Below are 21,931 nucleotides of genomic sequence, written 5' to 3'. Positions count from 1 at the left end.
ACCAGATTCATCAGAGTTGCAGCCATAAGTGTGTTTAATTAATTTATTTAAGTATTTAAAGGGGTAATGTAGAACAAAGCCTTGTTCCTCATGTACACATTATAATTATAGTGAACTACTTCACAAAATCTTTGCAGCATCACACTGGCTAAAATTATAATTTGTAGTACTGGAAATGTTCTTTATAAATTATGAATATATCAGATATTGTTTTGTTATATCTGTCTTACCTACTGAAGTGATCACTATAATGGACTTCCTTAGTTGATATCAGTTTGTTCACGGTGCATCTGATTTGTATCCATAATGCTTCTTTTGTCATGTATAAAGTGCATGTCAGGATCAACCCTGCAATCTCCAATTAAAAGGGTCTGGTGATAAGGAAAGCCTGAGACCCTGGAGCGATGCTGCCAGTCAGAGTAGACAGTACTGGGCTATATAGTCCAGTGGTCTAACTCGGTTTTAGGTAGCTTCATATGATGTAGTCTTAGAGCTATTTATACCATTTCTGTAAAAGATACAGCCCATATTTGCAAGTTTCCAGAGGTTGTGTGCCCTCCATTTGGAAACCATGTATCAGTATCAAAACCTTTATTGGCATCACTTACAAACATTCTAAGTAAATAGGCCAGTACAGTCTCGTCGCCATATGTTTCTAATTCATACTGAATACCATTCATGTTATGCTTGGGATAATAGCTGATATGTTTTTGGTAAAGTTGCTTTCTTGTAAGTACTCATCTACAAAAATGATTTGCAAAACATTTGACACTTTTTTTTTGCCTTAATGTCTTTACAGCAGCTGTGAACTTCTTACGATCTCTGCTAGAGCCAGATCCTGCAAAGAGGCCAAACATCCAACAAGCCTTAGCAAATCGTTGGCTTAATGAGAATGGAAAAGTTCTGAATAATGTCACATATCCAAACAGGTAAACTGTGCAAGATAAGGCTTTTTTACCAACATGATAAAGTTCCACTGAAGTCATTAGGGTTGCTTGAATGAGGAAGGGCTGCTGGAGTGAGCCAGAGGAGGTGTGTGTGTGTGTGTGTGTGTGTGTGTGTTCAAATGTTATCTCTCACACTCTGATCCTGCAAAATTCAGCATAAGCCCTAATGATGGGTGAATTCCCCTTGGCTCACTTCTGAATTAGTTGGCATTTATGAGCTTGGAGAATTCTCGAGAAAAGCTTGTCTCTATTGTCCAAGAGATCTCTCCTGTTTTGAAATGTTGGTACATTTACTGTGATGATGCCAAGCACGTGAGTTTTATTTCTCCCTAAGAACTGTAGTTCCCAGAGCACCAGTCATGACCAAGAACGTTCTACCATTACCACCCTCCCAAAACAAAAACACTTTGGTACAAGAGTATCTTCCATCTGGATGAGGGACAGCAACATAAAACATTTGCAGGAAAAAGAAATCAAGAGAGTGGGCTATATATTGGTTAAGTGGGTAAACCATCTGTCACAGATGCTTTGGCTGAGATTCCTGCATTGCAGGGGGTTGGATTAGATGACCCTTGGGTCCCTTCCAATGCTCAGATTCTATTATTCTAAGTGAAAGGCTGAGCATGTGTTATTTTGCATCATTGTGGTCTGTCTGCAGCTGCTGGGAGATTTGGATTGAGGACTCTCTGGCTCCAGTAGTGTTTGGCAGGGCAGCACAGACAGGGGTATGTTGCTCACCTGCCTTCTCAACATGAGCATCACTGCTGGTTCCTGAAACAAGTGGTGCATGGGGAGCTCAGCGCACTGTAGGTGTGTTTGCAGCTGCATCAGACTGGCCCTGACATGCCAGGCTCCCTTCCTCTCCTTTTGCTCTCAGGAACCAGCAGTGATGGGAAGGCAGGTGAGCAACATTGCCCTGCCTGCACCACTCCACTGCCTGCTGCTGTCTGGCTTTCAGTTCTCACCCCTTATTTGCTTTACTATGCCTGCTCTCACTTTTGATTCTTCTCAGTCTCTGATATTTCCTCAGCTGCAGGGAGCAAGATTAGTATTCTGCAATGGTTTTAGGGTTGCTAGGACCAATTCCTGGATCAGCCCCAGATCTCTGGTGAGACCTTGTGCAAAGTCGCATTGCTTCCCCAGTGCCTTTGTCCCAGCCCTGTAGTGCGGAGGATTATATTTCCCAACCTAAAAGGGGGGTTTGTGAGGATAAAAACCTTTAATCATTGTGAGGAGCTAGTTACTATGGTAATGAGGGTTATGTAAGACATGGATGGATATTAATACAGCAGAGAAAGCTGGTACCTTTCTAAGCATCTACTGCAGATTTTTATGTGATGGATATAAGCCTTATTGTGGCCACCCAAGAAATTCATGGGTTGGCTGCTTCTAACCAACAAAAGTTTGCAAAGGGTGCAAACTGCAAGAGAGAAGTGACTGCTTTAGTAGGTGTGTCAGAGGATGAAATAAATCATTGTTGAAACATTGTTGTTCCACTGCCTGTTCTCTGGGGAACTTTAGATGTTATGAATTTTCTACACAGTATATCACTTGCAGATAGGAATGACTTAAAATACTTAATAGAGGACAGAGAACCAGAGATTACCTTAAAAGTGGCTAAATTCTGTGCTGCTGCTATAAAATTAAGGAGACAAGCTTTGAGTGGATCAAATGGCCAATGTCTTAATATGTTTTAAATTAGCGATTAAGGTTTAAACTTATATATTTTACCTGTTTTATATCTGAGTTATCTATTATCTATTATCAGAGAGCTTAATTTTATTATTTATTTCTGTTTGTATGTTCTCTGTTGTATATGTTACACTCTGGTCTGAAATAAATGGATTCATTCATTCTTGCAGACAGGAAGAAAAAGTGAATAGTGTATAGATCATCACACATGATGATCACACATAAATCTATTTCATTGCATAAACATGGATGCAGTCAGAATACGTACCATTCAAATGTGTTGGCCCAGCTTGGTTTTCAAGCATTTTCCAATGTGTTATATGTTTTCCATATAAGAAAATTATATTTTTTTCAAGCAGTCCTTGGCCAGGGTGTGTGTGTGTGTATGTATGTATGTATGTTTGTTTGTTTGTATGTTGAATTGCCGGCACTATAATCTAAGGGCCCTGTTGATCATTTTAACAGCACAATCCAGTCCATGTCTACTGAAAAATAAGCACCTCTGAATTCAGTAGGGCTTACTCCCAGGCAAGTGTATTTAGGATTGCAGCCTGAAGTTCCCTCCTGTCCATTGTCTTGTCTCCAACAGCAGCCATCCAAACGCTTCTAGGTATCCCCAAACAATTATGTTTGACCTTCAGCAACTGGTATCCAGAGGTCCTCTGCCTTTGTACAAGGGTGTTCCATTTAGCAATTACTGATATTTCATGAATTGGTCTAATTGCCTTTTATAGTTCCATGTAAACCACTGTGGTGCCAATGGGAAGTTTCCTCTCTTTGCAAATGTCCACTTTGGAGAAGCCATCTTCATCAGGGCTGGAGCAGGGGAAGGAAAGGATTAAACCCCACTCCCATCTGCTTTGATCCTTATAATTACCAGCTTCCACAGTGGGTGCTATTTGCATTTAAACAAAACAAACAAACATCCACATGTGTGTTAAAATGCAAAGGCACATTTAACATCACTTTGAATTTGGCCCAAAGTGATAACAAATCAAAGATAGGTTCCCAGGGAGGCTGTCATTCATGATGTGCTACTTCTAGGGCACTAAACATTATATATAGTATTTATGCTTCCTGTTTAGCACCTTTATTGGTCTTGCGGGTATTCTGAAGCAATGAGAAGGCACAGCAGAAAAATATGAGGGGAAGATGCAAGCTACAGAAACATTTTCCCTCAAAAAACCGTAGTTACATATAAGATTTATTTATTATTTGTGTTGCAGGCTACATTTTTTATATATATTTCCAACGCTATTTTATATGCACATTATTTTAACAAAGTGCATGCAGAATTTAAAAGTAACAAAAAGTATTCTGTCTCAACAACTTTGTTATCAGTTTGGTTAAAACAGTACATATATACAATAGTTCTTATTACATGGTGGTTTATATAGCATGTCTGTTGCCACCTCTCCCTGGTGACGCTCTCCCTGGAAGAAATAACGCCCTCCCTTTACTCTTCATGTAGAATCCACATAGAAGACATCAGCCAGAGTGTGTTGCTGTACATGACCGAAAAGCTTGGCTATAAGAACAGTGATGTGATCAATACCGTCCTCTCCAACCGGGCTTGCCACACTCTGGCCATCTACATCCTGCTTAATAAGAAGTTGGAACGCTATTTGGCAGGCCTTAGAGTAAGTTTAAATGTGTTTTATTGTGTGTGTGTTGAGGGGCTATTGGGCTGTTGTTTTTATTTTTATTAGGTATTTTATGGTTTTATGTCTTGATTTTATTCTGTGAACCACCCTGAGACCCCCGGGTATAGAGCAGTATAAATAATAATAATAATAATAATAATAATAATAATAATAATAATATGGCTTAAATGACCATTCCCCAAGTCAAGTAATAGCTTGAACTCGGGTGCTGAATTCTGAAGGCAGTGTAGTCAAAATGGGGCTCCTGAAAAACAAGAGGGAGCTTACCAGCTCATTCTGGGGTACCTCAAGATTTGCAAAAAGTAGATTTTAAAAAACTTAAGGGGATCCCTCCCGCAAAAAAAGAAAGGAAATAAAAGCCCAATGGCCACATAATACTGAGTGTCTGTTGTGGGGTGCAGGGAGGACCAGACAACTTCAGGAGGAATGTATAGAATGGGGTATCCAGAATGAAGGCATGGCTGGCCAGTGCACTTGCGCAGGAGCAATGATAACAGGTTGCAGTCCTCATTTTTAGTGAAACTGAAAGATAGGTACTTGACTGATGATAGTTCATCATATGGACATTTGCAAGGAAGTTAATTCAATCAGAAGAAAATGATCTGCATGATTAACTATTTAATGATGTATTAAAAGTTAGGAGGAATCGTGTTTATATTTTTCTTTAAGGAAACAACACACTTTGCATTAATTTTGCAACAGAAAATAATTTAATTTTATAACCTCGGAGAAAGAGCTCACTCCAAGCAGGTTCTCGTAGCATTATAGTGTCTTTATTTTGATAGCAAAGGCGTAGCTCTATTCTAAAACTGTCCTTAAAATGCAGGAAGTAAGAGAAAGGAGTAAAATGATGTGCTCTGTGAGTTGGGAGCAAGTCAAAGCAACCTAGTGATTTTCAGTTTATTTGTTATTTTTTAAAGTGGCACTGGAAAGTAAAAGCCTGTACTGTAGAGCATTTCTTGACCTTCGTGTGCCCTTTTAGCTCACAGCACAAGCCACTTAAACAAAACAGTTCTCGCCTATGACCTCATGCAATAAATCTTGATTACTTGTTTTCCTTCAGGACATATATCTGTTCCATTCTTTGCATTCACTTCCTGCATAGAATTCCCATGGACACCAGGGGGAAGTTTCATGGTGGTGGGACAGAGATTTTATGATCCGCCACTGACTGTTGCTTTAACAATGCATATACAACAAAAGTATGATTTCCCCCCCTTATATAGGGACCGTTTTACTAAGTTAGGTAAATTGCAATAGCTTGCTCCAGTGTAAGAGGTGAGGAGGAAGAGCCAGTCTCTCGGCAGCAGCAGCAGTAGCATTGCCATTGGCCAGGGCAGAGCAGCAGCAAGGTCAGTCAGCTCAGGCTCACTGACAAAGCCAGTCCTGGCACTCTTGCCAGTTTGCCCACACTGCCTTGACTTCACTTGCTGCTCCTGCAACATCCAGGTAAGTGGCAATGATGCCCTTGCTGTCAATCAGGTAGCCATGTCCTCCAAGAGATTATAAGCTATAAAGGCCTAAAACAAGGCATCCCCCCCTCCACTCCCATTTTTCTATTCTCAACACTCCTGGGGGAAGTGGGAGTGGTTAAAAGGGAGAAGATTTTTAAAACAGTTGTAATTTGTATTTATGCAAATGTCAGGGTTTCACGGAGCCTTCTGATAACCTCCCACTTGTTTCTCGGTGGCCACGTCATTTTGCCACTCAGCCCTGAGTTTACTCTTAGAGGTAGCAATAACTGTCATTTGGGGGCAGTCCCCTATGTTGGAAACAAAAACCTTAATTCATCATAAGAGTATTAGTTGATCAATCAGTTTAAAAAACTGATAGAAGTTTGAATTTAAGCGCAAAAGGGGGGGGGAATACCTTTTCAAAATTGTACCTGCCACTCACAGGTTTTGCCGTACCTGTACTAACAAATTTAACATTTTTAAAAATAAATAAATATGTAAGACAATTATTTGGAAGCAACTTTTTGGTCAGATTTTTTTATTGATATAGCCGTTTAACCTACTGAGGACGGAATCCTAACCCCAAAAGTTTTTTTGGGGGGGGGGAATCAGGATGGTGAGTCCTTGTGTTTCTTTTGGCCTGAGAGGAAGGCTACTAGCCAGGTAGAAAATTCCGAAACTAGATCCAAAGCCTTAAGGATCCACGAGTGGTCCCCATCCTCGAGCCCCTCATCTGCGCCAACATGGTGCTGGTACAACAACAGTAAACAACAACAACCCAACACTCCACCCTTCCAGCAGGGCTGCAGATGTATTGTTGAGTCCATTGTCCTGCACTACCTGGGCTCTTTGTTAGAATTACTGTTCACACGTTGTCGTCTTATAGGCAAGAGTTGCATATGGGTGGGTGGGTGTGGTGTGGTATTGATTTTATTTTTGCAAGATTCATTCCTTTTTACATTTACTCTTCAGAACATCTCAGTTTAAAAAATGTTTTTTCTTCTGCATTGCCATCACACCCAAAGTATCAGATCTAGTTTGTAAAACCAATTTGGTGTACCAGAAGCTGGTTATAGTGCTCAAAGTGAAATAGCTATAATCTTAATAACTCGCTGGGATACCTGGTTGCTTTGTGAGCCTGTAAAAAAAAAAGCGCTCGCCAGCCTTCTGTGCCCATAATAAATTTCTATCAGACAGTGAACACCAGCACAATAACTCAGTTACTGTCACCTCAATCTGAAGAATTAAAGAAATGGATTGTAGCTGTCACCTGCGACACACTTTGAGAGGACCCAGTCTTTATCCTCTTCCATACGAGGAAGGTTCCATCAATAATGAAGAGCACTTTCCTCTGTTATCTCTGTCTTCTTTGAAAAGTCCAAACTCCCAGCAGTGCTACCTCAGAGCTATATAAAAGATTATCAGGAATGAATTGTTCGCCTGTCCTTTTGAGCTACATGATAGCTGACTCTTTTTCTGTTAAAGTAGGTAGGGGTGCAATTAATGAGGAAGTTGTTTGTAAGCCCTCTGCCCTTTGGCCGTTTCTTGTTTAAACGAGAATTTGGGCGCCCTAGAGGCTTTCCAGTTTAAGCATCAAGGAAACTGGTTTTATTTTTTAAATAATTTAATTCCCATGTTTAGTGCTTGTTTACCCGGTTTCCATTTTACCTGAAGGTGATTATTTTTGTGAGTCACAAGAATTGTTAAATGCATCCCTGGTTATGATTATATTTGGGAGGGAAGCATGTTAAGAAGATGTGTAGCTGGCTATTTATTTACAGCAATTTCTGAAGTAAAATAATTGTGAGATTGAGGCTACAGTCCTATACCTGTTTACCTGCCATGGTTATTTGGACTTAACCTGTTACTAGACAATTATGAGATTGTAATTTTGTTAGACTATACTGTACTGTCAAATAATAACTGAGGAGGGAAGACTTCAGGTTTGTGGGATCTACTTGATTTCCCCCCACTAATGGCCTGAAGAGGAGGAACCAGGTGGAGAATAGTGACTCTGGGAAAGGGCATATTTTCAGAAGGCAAAGTAGTACTAACCACATGCTTAGCCCAGGTCAAAACTCCACTCTTGGCTTTTTAATCAATCATTCTTTATTTCAGCAGCTTAATTTAGAATAGGGAGGAAGCCTTTTAGATGTTGATGCTCTTAAGACAAATGGGAGTCAAAACCAAAACTTGCCAAACTATGCAAATCACCTACCTATCCACCAGTAGATCCCAGTCTGGCTTCCCCAATATTTAGAGTGGAAGTAGTGATTGCAGTTCTGTTTAACAAGTATTTGAACTAATTGTGCTCTAATTCTCCCCACAAATATCTCACGGTTATTATTTATCCTTCCAGAAGACAGAAGCTCCCGATAATGTGTACATGAACCATTGGTGTCGGATAGAAAAATACAAGTCAAACAAGGACACCTACGAGGTAAACCAGGTTACAATTATTTGGGACCAGGCAATATTTGGCATTTCCATTGACTGTTATTTCAAATTACAAGGTTTTGGTTCAACAAAGAGTACAAACAGAAAGCCATGCCCAGAGGTCTTGTGAAGTATGGCTGTGCAAGAGAAGCTTACCATATGACTCACTGCAAAAACATGCCAAGGCAACATGGGGTAATCCAGTTTGGCAAATGCTGAATATATCCTTGAGGAGGAAGAGTGGGATATAAATTCAATAAATAAATAAAGGGAAACAATACTATTCCCATTTTTAGAAACAAAATCAATACAAGTCGACAATAGATGCTGTTGGTATCTTCTTTTTAAAAAAGCAACAACTTTTAAGCTATTGCTAATGCTGCACCACAGCTTGTTATTTTCATTTAGAGCAGTTTCAGCAATTCCCAAAACAGATTCTGTATAAGGAATAATTCTATGACAGAGAACACACTGCCCAACATTTGCTGTAATGCCATGTTCCCTAATTGCCGCCTACTTACCTAAGTGGAACCATTGTATTTGATGCCATGTATTTATCACAAGAGGGACGTGGGTGGCATTATGGTCTAAACCACAGAGCCTAGGGCTTGCCAATCAGAAGGTTGGTGGTTCAAATCCCTGCGATGGGGTTAGCTCCCGTTGCTCAGTCCCTGCTCCTGTCGAACTAGCAGTTCAAAAGCCCATCAAAGTGTAAGTAGATAAATAGGTACGGCTCTGGCGGGAAGATAAATGGCATTTCCGTGCGCTGCTCTGGTTTCGCCAGAAGTGGCTTAGTCATGCTGGCCACATGACCCGGAAAAATTGTCTGCGGACAAAGCCGGCTCCCTCAGCCTATAGATTGAGATGCGCACGCAACCCCAGAGTTGTCAGCGACTGGACCTAATGGTCAGGGGTACCTTTACATTTACCTTTTTATTTATCACAAGAGCCATAATGCAGCTCTTTGGCTCCAGCTCAGAGAGAGTGTGCTGATCATATGGGGCAAATGTACGGAGATGCAAAGCTGATGTAAGCATACACAGAGTTGGTGGTGCACACATCCCAGGGGATGGAGTCTATATCAGGCAACAGGTTATTTTGAATACTAAATATTTGGACAATATAGCAGGGCACCAGAAAATTTTAATTCATGAATCTAATTATTAGCCGCCCTTTCATTTTTGCGTCGTTTGGAAATTGCTCCTTCATTGTTTCATAGAAGTAATACAATAAAAAGACCTTAAAAACAATGAGCCATCATAACTCATTGAAAAACAAGATAGATATTCTGCCAGTGTTGTTTAGCAACCAGGTTAGGACATAGCTTCTCTCTGGCAACAGTCCAGAAATGCAGCCACTTTCTCTGTTCTTGAAGGAGAGCAATTTAGTTAGCTCATCCTTCTGCTTCTGTAACTCGACTGATGTGAACATTCATAGCTGTAATTTAACTTGCAGCACTTGCAAAAAAAAGGAATACTTTTCAAAGATTGCTGTTAAAACCATGGTATTAATTCTGATGTGTTTTTATTAAATTAATTGGGCAAGTAAATATTCTTGCTTCACATTTTTTCAGAATCATTTGCTGGCGTGTATGTGTGTGTTTTTGTATGTAGACATATATGTACATCTACATATAGACGCAACAGATACATACAGAGATACATACATACATACATACATACATACATACATACATACATACATACATACATATGTGTGCACATGCACATACACCCCAGCCCAAATGGATACAATCAAAAACTAATAGAAAGTGTGTGACTCCTAAGATATTTAATCATATAAAGATTTAATAATTATGCCGGGGGGGGTCAATCTCCATTGTGTCTCATGTTCTGGCTTATTGCAAAACTTTATCATCAGCACATGTGTGTAGCTGAAACCAGCAATTGTTGGTAGCATGTCTTAAGGGCCCCGCGATAATTTCATTTGATACAGGCATGGGAATGAGACACACATCTCAGTGTTGTTCAGCTACTACAGTCAGACAAAGCATCCTTTTCAGCCGAGCTTGCAGCTACAGACATCCACTTGCAAAGAGCTATTCTGAACGTAAGAGATACATGAAAGTGCATCAGAGTGTTACTATGGAGATGCGGCCAGACATCTCCTAGGGTCCTCCTGCACTTTGCAGAAAATTCATCTGCATCATTTTAATAATGGGAAAAACAAATGCCAAGGAAGGTTCTGTCCACTAGATACCGCAATCCAAAGTGCAAGTGGTTTTGGTGAGACATCTCTGTGTCACCATCTGAGTGATGGGAATCATAGTGACCAATATCCAATACTTGTAATGAGGATGGATTGGATAAAAATTATAAAGCATGCTTTACATTGAAAGTGCTACATTAAATACTATACCAACTGTTATTAATCCTAGGTAATTTGTTGTAATGCTGTCATAGCCTCCAGTCCGACAGCTTGCTGAACTTTAGTTAGCATCCCACCCTGTGCAATCAGAGCTAGACACAGCAGGTTCACATCCTATATAATAAAGTCCAAGTTGTCCCTGCGTCCAAGCTGTCCCGTGTGTCCCTGGGGTACTACGCATGTACCCCAGAGACACAGGGATTGGACGGAGAGACAACCAGGGACACAGGGATTGGACGAGCGCTCTCTCTCTCCCCCCAACCCCTCTGCCAACCGCCGCTCCGCCAACCCCCGCTGCAAAGCCCAGTCTCATGCTGGAGGTGCGCGGTGAGGCGGCGGGGGAGAGAAGCGCTCCCCCCGGCAGCCTTGCCGCGCACCGCCGGCATGGGACGGAGGAAGCCGAAGCGGCAACGGGCGCCAAGGGAAGGCGGCTTTGGCTTGGCGGCGGCGGGAAGAAGGGGAGAAATTCCTCCCCTTCTTCCCGCCACCGCCAAGCCATTCCCGGAGCCGAAGTGCGGTGCGGCGGGGGCTTTTCGCCATTTGCCTCCCCCTGGGGGGAAGGAAAACGGCGAAAAGCCCCCGCTGCGGACTGGCTTGGCGGTGGCGGGAAGTCTTCCCCCCACCGCCAAGCCAGTCCCCGAGCCGAATTGCGGCGGGGCGGGGTTTTTCGCCGTTTGCCTCCCCCTGGGGGAAGGCAAACGGCAAAAAGCCCCCGCTGCGGACTGGCTTGGCGGTGGCGGGAAGAAGGGGAGAAATTCCTCCCCTTCTTCCCCCCACCGCCAAGCCAGTCCCCGAGCCGAAGTGCGGCGCGGCGGGGTTTTTCGTCGTTTGCCTCCCCCTGGGGGGAAGGCAAATGGCGAAAAGCCCCCCCCCCCGTGCCTCAATTCGGCTCAGTCCCCCACGCGCTTGGGTTTGGGGAAGCAGGCAGGGAGACGGCAACAGCCCGGGCTGTTGCCATCTCCCTGCCTGCTTCCCCGAGCCGTAGCGCATCGAGGGACAGAGCCGAATTGAGGCGGGCGCTGTTTGCTGGGGTTGACAAGCCCCGGCAAGCAGCGGCCACCGATCTTCGTGTGACAGGCGGTGGGGAATGCAGGCAGGCAAGAGAGCAAGCGCCTGCCTGCCTTCCCCGCCACCAGTCCCCCGGTGCTTTGTGCAGCGCTGCTGGGTGCTGACCCGGCAGGCCGCTTCCTTGATCTGGCGGCCTGCCAGGTCGGCGCTGATCAGCGCTGCGCGGAGCCATGCCATGCCATGCTTCTCCCACCCCCCGTCCCATGCCGGCGCTGCACGAGAGCAGCGTTCTAGCGCCCGTTTTTAAACGGGCTGAATTCCACTAGTAAGGTGATAACATGCCAGTTGCTGCCAAGTGCTAGATTTCAAGGCTGTTGATTAATGCTCCTTATTTTCATCTCAGAGCATATGAAATCTGGGGATCCTCTTCTATAAATCTGGGTGTCGGGGTAGAGCAGATTGCAACCTTGGTGTTCTGGAATCCTTCGATTTTCAATAGCAGTCGGGGGGGGGGTCAAATAGTTTTCACTTCTTGGCTAATCAGCTACAATTATTAGCTTGATGCACCAATAATTTGTGTTAATCCCTGTCGGTGGTGGGTGGTACAGCCCAAGACCTGACGTGGTGTAAGTCCCACCAACCTCCCAGGATGTTTTCCTTCTGCTCCACCCAACCAAAGCTGCTCCTACTTTCCCATCCTAGTTCTAGTACTGGTATGATATGAAAGCTCCTTGTACAGACACATGAATTGCATTTTGGGAGAAAGAAGATACTGTATAAGAAAGTCACATGGGGCAAATTACTGGAACTGCACTACTGGCAGGAAGAAGAGGGATCCAAAGGGGACACAAGGTTGATAGGCCCAAAAACAGGGCTGGGGCGCCTTTTCCAGCCTGATGAACTTGCTTCCATTAACTTAATGCTGCCTTTTCAAACTTGGAATGCTGTTAAGAAGCAGTGTTTTTATTTCACCTGTTTTTGAAACTTTCTAAAGCAGATTCCAACAAACCAAACCATTTTTGTTTATGTGCTTTTAAATTTGAAGGACAAAAAGGTCAAGGAACAAGAAACGAAGGAAGAGCCTCTTCACCCACTTCTTAAGAAATCTGAGAAAAATTCCCCCACCTTCAAAGAACCTCCTACCTGCCTTCTGACACAGATACAGACTACAAAGGCTCTGCTGAATGATCACAAAGCTACCCAGGGTTGTGCACCAGAGAAAGGTAAGTGAAGCCATCTTTCAAGCTCTTGATGTGATCTAGATTTGCTTTGTAAGTTGCAGATCAGAGAAAATTAGGGCATATCACAGACTTTCACTGCCACCCTGTACATATCTGCTCAGAAGCTGGCCCTGCTGTGTTCAGGAATTACTCCCAGGTCAGTGCATATAGGCTTGCAGCATTTTTGTGTGACTCAATTAATCTTTACTCGGGTGTATGTCCCACTGTGTTCAGTGGGATTACTCCCCAGTAAGGATGCATAGGATAGCAGCCATCAACTTGTTTAACACAAATTATCTCTCCCTAGGGAATCCTAATTGTGGCAGGGAGGTGGGGGTATAGAATATTTGAACTCTGGGAGTTGTAATCTGATGAGGGTGATATTTCCTCAGGAGTCTTACCAGGCTAGAATTCATTGGGGAAGCCATGTAAACTGTTCCACAAGAGGTATGGGATGGCATTTAAGTTTTGTTTTGCCCCACACTCATATTCTTTTTCTGCCATTTGATTTTATAATTCATTTTAGTGCTGTAGGCCATTCACAAACATAACAAAGAATAGCTGTTAGGAGCATGGTTTTAGCAGAGGTCCATTCCATATTTTACATTTTTTGCACATACACTTAATATTGTTTACATGTAAATATAAAACTGTACATTATAAACTCAGAAAGCATGTATTCGTGGATTCAAGGAACTAGGCAGTTTTAAATACTGTAAGCATTCACTGCTGCATAAGTTGTGAAATAGCAGTTGACTTACAGCACTCGGCATCAAGATGCATCCCAGAAAGACAAATGTGTTTGGGGATAATTGCATGTTCTGAAAAGTTCTGTTTCCTGACTTCCAGTATGTTTGAATTATCACTGGCTTTTCAGATAAGATTCCTTCCTCTGTTCAAACTTCTTAGTGCACAGTTATCTTTCTTTCTGTCCCGGACGATGGTTTAGGTTTGATTAGCTTGGGAAGGGACATGACCACAGATTCCCTTAGGGGAGAGAGAGAGAGAGAGAGAGAGAGAGAGAGAGAGAGAGAGAGAGAGAGAGAGAGAGAGAGAGAGAGAGAGAGAGAGAGAGATGGAGAAGGGGGTAGACAGCCTTGACAGAACAGAGAAATGAGAATAATAGGAAGGTTAGCTTTCTGATGGGGCAGGCAGGCAAAGTGTAAGCACAAAGCGGAGAAGAAATAAGCAGAATAACACACCTTAAAGGAAAGCACATTTTGGATTAAACTTGTATTTACTGTATTGTTCTGAGGGTATGTTTATGTTTAGGATTTGAATTTTAAACAGGCGGTTTCTCACTGGCCTTGTCTGGGCGGGGGGGGGGGGCAGGAACATCCATGAAAGGTTTTTCTTGACTCTTTTAAAATATTGTTTTGTAGATTCTCCTAGTGGCTTGAGCCCCTTCCATGAATCAGCTACAGCCAAGACAGGTTGTGTCACCTCCTATTCTCTGGAATACCTTGAAATCCAGCAACCTGTTCCAAGGACCCCAAGGCTCACCAAGCGGCAAGATTCACCTCAGCAAGAGCCCTCAAGCCCTGGCAACCAGAATTTGGATTCTCCTTTAATTCTGAACATTGTGCATTCTTTTGAAACCGGCGACAGAGAGGACCAAATAGATCAAATTTCTCCCACGCATCAGTATCGAATGCTAAGCTCGCCAGTCAATTTTGGCCGGAGAAGTTCCAGTGAAAGGACATTGTCACCGCTCTTCCAGCCAGGAGGAACTTCTCCCAGTCCTACTAAAAGTCCAGTTCATCCTACTCAACTGTCCTTCACATATGACGAAAAGAGCAGTTCTTTTAGAGAGGAAGCTGTGTCTCCAACTCAGCTAAGTAATGTCTCTAATCCTCTGGGGAGCCCTAACTGTGTGAAAAGCAGAGGTCGATTCCCAATGATGGGTATTGGACAGATGATGCGGAAAAGGAATCAGTCAGTAGGGTCACCAACAGAGAAGACGCTGGAAGCAAGAATGCCACAGCTGCAGCAAATGAGCCCAACACAAATTTCATTCAATATAATGGACCCTATAAATGGCCAGTGCTGAGGTGACTTTTCTGAAAATCTAATTTGTGTAGTGCTGTTTTCTGGGACTTTCCCATAGAAGTAGTGAAATGTTTTTTTCTGTGTATTTTGTTATCACATCCAATAAGGAAATCACAAGGCCACATATTTCAGTGGCCTAGGACTAGTGCGAATGGTGGGAAAGGACAAATATTTCAAGTGATGTAAAAACTCTCACTTTTGAAGATCTGTGTAATCTTCCCAAGCAGATACTTTTTGGCTGTGTTCTAATATTGCACATACGTTTATGTCAACAACAGATCACTGGACCTAACAACTTGATTGGACAGTGAAAGAAGAATTTGTTGAATTGCCCTCTGGTTTGTAAAGCTGTGGTTGATGTACTTGTCAGGCAATAGTTCTCTATTTCACAGGCATACACACTATTCGTATTACTCAAAAACAGGAAAACTTAAGTTTTTTCATATTTCTGAAGCAAATGTGCTCTCTTAAGTCATGTACAGATGAAGAAGAAACAGACCTGAAGGGACTTGGCATAAAAGCACAAAAACCAGAGCAAGATGCTGATAACTGAAGCAGTTTTTACTGTCTAATAATTCCAAAACACCTAAAATCATTCTATATTTTTCCTAAAGGAAATGTTCATTTGTTAAGAGATGCTATTATAAAGAGACATGATCATCTCAGAACTAGTTTGACTGTAAGGAAATCTTTGTTCACATTTTCATCCTCCTCATGAGACAATAGTCCATATTTCTAAATGCTGTGCTTTAAAAAAGAAACACCCGGTCATCTGTATAGCTATTCTGTAAAACTGCCTTTAGAAAAATTGTATACTTTCAGTTTTAGCAAAACAGCATTGGACATACTTGAAAGTGTTGCTGAGAAACTCTGCACTGCATTCAGAAGAGTTATCAAAGGACACGTCTGCTAGCTCCAGTGCCATTTGCAAATGGCAGGAATGGTAATGCAGTTGTCATCAAAAATTTAGTAGTGCTACAAACTGTGATTAACTTTCGTAAAAGGCAAACATGTTCTGTACTCTGCATCTCTTTTTATTTCACAGTAAAGAAAATGTCTGAATAAGAAAATAGGGGGTTTTGTGCAAATAATTTGTTATTAATTTACAGGGTTTTAACCAAAGACTATTCTATGGTTTACCTGTTCCCTGCTAGCACATGTTATATATACAGGATTGCTGATAGTTGTTAACATTAGACTAGCACGGTGGCAGATAGTCACTAATGGTTTATATGCTTCCCCTCTTCTTTAGCATACACAGTATCTAGATGTTAATGCCTTTATAGAAGACGAATCAGAATAAATGCTTTGGGGGGGGGGAATTATTGAGAGATTGTTTTTAAAGGTATGTTTCTGAGTCGTTTGATGCCTTCTTTAAGAAACCCCGAGATTAGATAATCAGGTTTTTCCCGCTGAGATTCTGTTGATACACATGAAATCTCAGCTCAGCACCAAATATTTCTTAAAAGGTTAGGATTGAAGAACAGCAGCAGACAGGATGTCAGGAGCACGAGCAGTTCTTTGGCTGCAGCCGTCTTGAAATTGGATCCACATGCTTGTACAGGAGTACATCCAAAGTAGAAGCACCCATTGGTTGTAACGCCATCTTAGGAATAGGTATATGCATGAGAACAGTTGTTTCTGCTTCAAAGGTAGTGGCACCTTAATCCAATAACAGTGCCACTGACTACCTTGCAGTCCAGATCACTGAATTTTCACAAGTGCCATGTTATAATCCAACTCTACAAACTGACCGATTCACATGTAATGCTAAGCAAAACTATGGTTTAGCACAAACGGGAGAAGACCGTGCCTGCTTTTAAGCTCATGCATAGCCTGAAGTTGTGCAATTTTTAATACATTGCTCTTTGTGAAAACTAGTCCAAGGAGAAGTATGGGAGCAGGCCAGGCTGAAACAATGTGCAGTGTGCTTGTGTCAAATGAACATCCGCATTGGCATAGGCCTGAATGGCTGAAAATGTTTCAGATTCCTCACCATGAAAGAACAGTATCCTACTGTGTGCGAGAAAATTTTTTTAAGCACATACCATGTGCAGGCATGTTCATGTGCAGCTGGTCTAGAAAAAGACAGGGAGAAATGCCCATATTCTTAGCCAGCACCACCCAGTTTCAGCTGCCTGAGATTGTTCTAGCCCTTTTGAACTTGACTTTACACAATTAAGGGTTTTTCAGACTCCAGAGATGAATTTTGAAAGGTCATGCATTCCAGAAACTGCTACATTATGAACCTCTACTATCCCTTCTACTGGGTGGTTTCATTTACATTTTTATCCATATAGCCCCCTTAGACAAAGCAAGCTGCATTGTAAGTTTAATCAAGTTTACAACACCGCTTACTGGTTAAATAAAGTAAACAAAAATTACCTTGTTAAAATGGGATTGTGGCATGTTTTGTGTGTGCTTCAACTATGCTTTCTGAAAAACCTCAGTATTTCAAGTAGTGTCTTCAAAATAACCCCAAATATTCTGATAAGGACCCATACACCACTGATGTTTGTGAAGTTATAAAATATGATTGGTGGCATTTCCCCATAGAACACAATATTAAGGCACTAATAATCAGCATACCGTTCTGTGCATGCTTCAGACTTCTGTACCTGAATGTCCTGCAAATACTAACTTGAACTATCAACTCAGGTTTATTTGGAACCCAATGAAATGTTGGGGGAAGCAAGAGAGAGCTGTATTTTTTGTGAACAAATGGTAAATACATGTAATAGCAGAATGAAATAATATTGTTGCTCAATCTGTTTTTATTCTGAAATATGAGTATTACGGTAGTAACTATAACTGTGTATGCAACGTATCCTACAAGCTGCTTCCTAAGGACTGATTCACACTTGCTAACAGCCCACATGCAAATGCACTTTGAGTGGGGACACGGTTGGGATTCATACCGTGTTTCCCCCTTTTTAAGACACCGTCTTATAACTTTTCCCCCCCTCAAAAAACACAGGGTGGCTTACTTTCGGTGGGATGTCTTATATTTTTTATTACCGGTACGGTTTTTACGGTTCAGGGCGCTGGCTCAGGGCGCTGCTGGGCTGTCTTGAGTGCTCGGCGCTGCAGCAGCCCCCAGTTCCGGGTGGCGGGGTGGCAGGCATCTTTGGCCGGGCCAGGCAGAGGCCGCTGGCTCATGCGCTCCGCCCGCCGCTGCAGGGCGCTCCAAGCTCCTTGGCCGGGCCAGGCAAGGAAGAAGCAGTGAGCCCAGCAGTGGCGGCAAGCACGGAAGTGGCAGGGATGGCGGTGGACGAGAAGGCAGAGCGCGGGGATGCAGCCAGCAAGGCGGGAGCGCGATCAGCTGTTAAGCGGAGCTCTTGGAGCGCCTCATCATAGCTGATCGCGCTCCTGCAGTGCTGGCTGCATGGAGTGACTCTGTGAGTGGAGGTGCCTGTGGAGGTTGGTTTCCGCGGCGCGGAAGTATGGCTTATTTTCGGGGTATGTCTTATATTTCTCAAATACTTAAAAACCCTGCCATGGCTTACTTTATGACTACGTATTAAAAAAGGGGAAACAGGTAGTTCATCTGCACTCTGTTTGGCTGGTGCCATTTGTGTGAACCATACTGTTCTGTACAAATTCACAATCCATTTTGTGATTACTGCAATTTGCACGGTGCATTTCCCAAGATGCAGTATCACAGCCCACCGTCTTCAGTACACAACCAAGCCTTGAAGCAAAATTACTAGAATAATAGTTGGCAGTTCCACATAAAGAACTGCTCCTTCACCCAAACTCTTTCCCAATGTGCTGTCACCACGGGTGTCTCCAGTCTTTCCTTCTGCTCCATTCGAAGGGCACTGTAGGCCCAGTTTGCGGTGGCACTCTGCAGTGTGTGTGGCCACGTGGCACTGAAATCACATCAAGGCAAATCCTTGTGGCAAGTCATCCGTGTAAAGAAGTGTCTCTGTGGTTCAGTTTAGCTTATGCTGTTCCCAGTTTGAGGGAGGGAGGGGATTTGAGATTGCTAAAATGATTGTCCCATTTGGCAAGCCAATTCACACAAGCAGCTTGTATAGCCGCCCTTCCACTGTTGGAATTCAAATAGCCAGGCAGATACATTAATTAGACCCTAAGGCAAGTAGGAGGTGAAGTAAAATCTACTTGTGATAATTAATTCCCTAGCACAGGGAGGAACATTCTAAATGCTAGATCAGTAGAAAAATCGCTGGTGGCCAGTCCTGAAGCTCAGGTCTTGTGCTGCAGACCTTTTGTCACAGTTCTTGACTTAGCACCTTTCAGTTTTGCTTTATGGTTCAGAAAGAAACACCCATTTTTTCAATTATTTTTTTAAAAAAATATCTGTCCCTATTCAGTACAATGGAAGAGCAGTTCTGCACAAAAGGGCTGTTTTAAACACACACAGACACACACAGCATGTCCCATAATCAACAAGCAGTGGAAATGAGCATGCTTCTTGCAGCTGTTACAAACAGAATGGTTGGTTATGGTTAGCAACAAGCATGTGGAGGGGAGGGTGATTGACAGCATCCTGCAGAACATCACACTTAAAAAAGAAAAAAAGAAACCTACCCACACAAGCTGCTTCACTGCATCTACATTCAGATAACGTTGCATTTTATGTTGTAGGTCCCCCCTGCCAATTACTGCATTATCCATGTATTAGGAAAAAACTGAATTAAATGGAGGGAGCGTAGGCTGCCACTAAGATGAGGACATTGTGTGGGCGACACAGAAAGCATGCACACGTAGGATGCATAAAATCTACCTTAAATTGTCATCTGCACATACCTGTTACCTCCTTCCTTTCCTCTTCCTTTCAAAGCTAGGTTCTGAGCTGGGGATAAGAGGTCAAAAAACTCCAAAACAGTTGTCTGCCTTCTGTCACTGACATACCCTGAGCACGGCAGCTCAGAGTGTGGCATAGAGACATAAGGAAGCAACTTTTAAAGATAAAGATGAGCAGCAATCTTTTTGATCTCAATGAGACAGCTCATTCAGTAAGTGGTTTTTGAGGCATGCAGGCCTAGAGAATGGGGGATTGCTTGCATCTCTAAACTTCTCTATCTGAAAGTGAGTGCTTGCTTTTCTCCTGTGGACACTGTCATTCATAATTCTAGAACAACAGAAGAGCTACTGAGCAATGCCATTTAATGCCATTTAATGCTTCATCCCTGTAATCCACATTCCATTCTAATTTCCCACAATGCATTGCCAAAGCAATGCATTGTGGGAAATTAGAATGGAATGTGGATTACAGGGATGAAGCATTAAACTAAAAATACTGATCTTCAAATCTGATATCAGACATGCTTTCTTGGACGAAACAATAAAATGGAAACTCATGCTTCCTAAACTTAACTGTTCTTAACTGTCTATGTCACAGACTGGTTGGACACAGAGGAATGGTAGGAGGCACCAGCTGGGGACCCCCGAGGAATAAGGCTCAGAGCCAGGGGATTGGTGGTGGGACAATGATGAGTTGTCAGAGGGAGAAGACTGGGAGGACGTTTCAGAAGCTGAAAACATAACAGGGTTTAGTGAGCAGTGGGAATCCGTGGCAGACAAATCCAGAAACAAAGGCAGAAGCTGAAGGAGAAGAAGAGGGATGCTAAGAGGCAGAGATAAGTTCTGCTGGTGAATAGGCACAGACTCCTCTTGCTCTCATGAGCCCCCCCTCCCCTCTCGGTCACCCAAAACCAGGAGAGGCATGAAGAGGGCAGAGGAGAAGTTAGCTTTATGCAGGCAGGGTCTCAGATTGCTTGGGGGAAACCCTGGAGAAGAGGGGACTTGGGCGGCTGTGAGGAGGAGGGGACCTTCAGTCTCAACAACTGCTTCATGGAGGCCAGATCTGCTGGAGAAGAGTTGCTGTCCCCATTAGGCTGAATACTCCTGTGCAGATCCTGTTTTTGCGAATAAAGAGTTAACTCCAGCTTGCTCAGTGTGATTTACTGCTGGCTCGCTCCTGTTCGCTTACATGCAGTTGCAATTAACACTTCTTAACTAATTGTAATTGCTTGACAATTTCAGAATATATTGTTAGGAAATAAAATCCTTTAAAAGGTGCACAAAACTAATGGTTTTTCCATTGTGTAAGAATTGTAAAATGTTTTGTGTAAAAAACCTCAATTCTCCTAACTAATCAGCTAAAGCTAAAGTCCTGTGCACACTTGCCTGAGATTAGGTCCCCTTTTGTGTTCAATGGAGCTTCTTTCTGCATCTGACTAGACTGCTTGCCATGATTTGAAGAATCTACACACATTTGGGAAGGTCAGATTTAGTACCCTTTTAACAAGCTCTAAAGCAGAAAGTCAAGTTACAAAAATGGGACTTCGCACACATGAAAATATGTTCCACTCCCTTCATTTCCTTGTGAAACAATTAAACCCTAAAGGAATTTCCTTTCTCCCCTGCCCCAAGGAAGCAGGTACATGTACACTTAACAAGAATTCCTTTTCTATTTACTGAATGTGACCCACCTATCATGCTCGAGGCAGCACATGGGTACCAAGCAGAAACAACAACTGGGCTGAAGAAATTTGCTTGGAGCATCAATCAGATGCTGAAGCAGCTCCAAAGGTTTTGAAAAGCTTCCCTGAAGTGAAAGAAAATATTTAGAGCAGGCCACTTTGCTGGAGGCCATCCCTGAGTGTTTTACATAGCAACATGCTGGCACAGCAGGAAATGCTGTCTTTAAAGCTATATTTATATACGTAGAAGTTAGTTTGCTGCTGCAGTCTGCTGATATAGGAATGTGATGTACACATTCTGGCCTACATGTATACAAATGCTGCATTTCCCCCCTGCCATTTTAACTTGTGTTGGATTTTCAGCTGTGTATAATAAAGCCTATCTAGTTCAGCTGAGTGGGAAGAGTGGAAATGTTGTACCCTCCCCCAGTTGTCTCCAGGTCCATCATGTGTCCCAACATCTTGGACAGTGCTGCCAAAATATTACAAATGATACAGTAATATGCATTCTGATTTAAAATTTTAACTTTCCTGCCTATGGCTTTTAAAAATGGCTTTATTCGGTTTTACAAAAGTAAACACTGAAAATCTGCTAATGTGTTAATAGACATTTAGAAAAGA

The 21,931-nt window shown here is 42.7% G+C and overlaps 1 protein-coding gene across 1 annotated transcript in view; it reads left to right on the top strand.

Moving 5' to 3' along the window:
• HUNK (hormonally up-regulated Neu-associated kinase) overlaps nucleotides 1-16,551 on the top strand; it is a 59,947-nt gene extending 43,396 nt beyond the window's left edge. Inside the window, exons 6-10 of the mRNA XM_035116775.2 lie at nucleotides 800-929; nucleotides 4,111-4,279; nucleotides 8,117-8,197; nucleotides 12,635-12,812; nucleotides 14,192-16,551. Of these exons, the coding sequence (XP_034972666.1) occupies nucleotides 800-929; nucleotides 4,111-4,279; nucleotides 8,117-8,197; nucleotides 12,635-12,812; nucleotides 14,192-14,859 (1,226 nt within the window). The 3' untranslated portion in view covers nucleotides 14,860-16,551. The remainder of the gene's footprint in view (nucleotides 1-799; nucleotides 930-4,110; nucleotides 4,280-8,116; nucleotides 8,198-12,634; nucleotides 12,813-14,191) is intronic.
• The last annotated feature ends 5,380 nt before the right edge of the window (nucleotides 16,552-21,931 follow it).

Source organism: Zootoca vivipara, chromosome 4, assembly GCF_963506605.1.
Source record: "Zootoca vivipara chromosome 4, rZooViv1.1, whole genome shotgun sequence".
Taxonomy (NCBI): domain Eukaryota; kingdom Metazoa; phylum Chordata; class Lepidosauria; order Squamata; family Lacertidae; genus Zootoca; species Zootoca vivipara.
The sequence above is the reverse complement of the archived record's forward strand: the minus strand, read 5'-3'. Positions and strand labels throughout refer to the sequence as shown.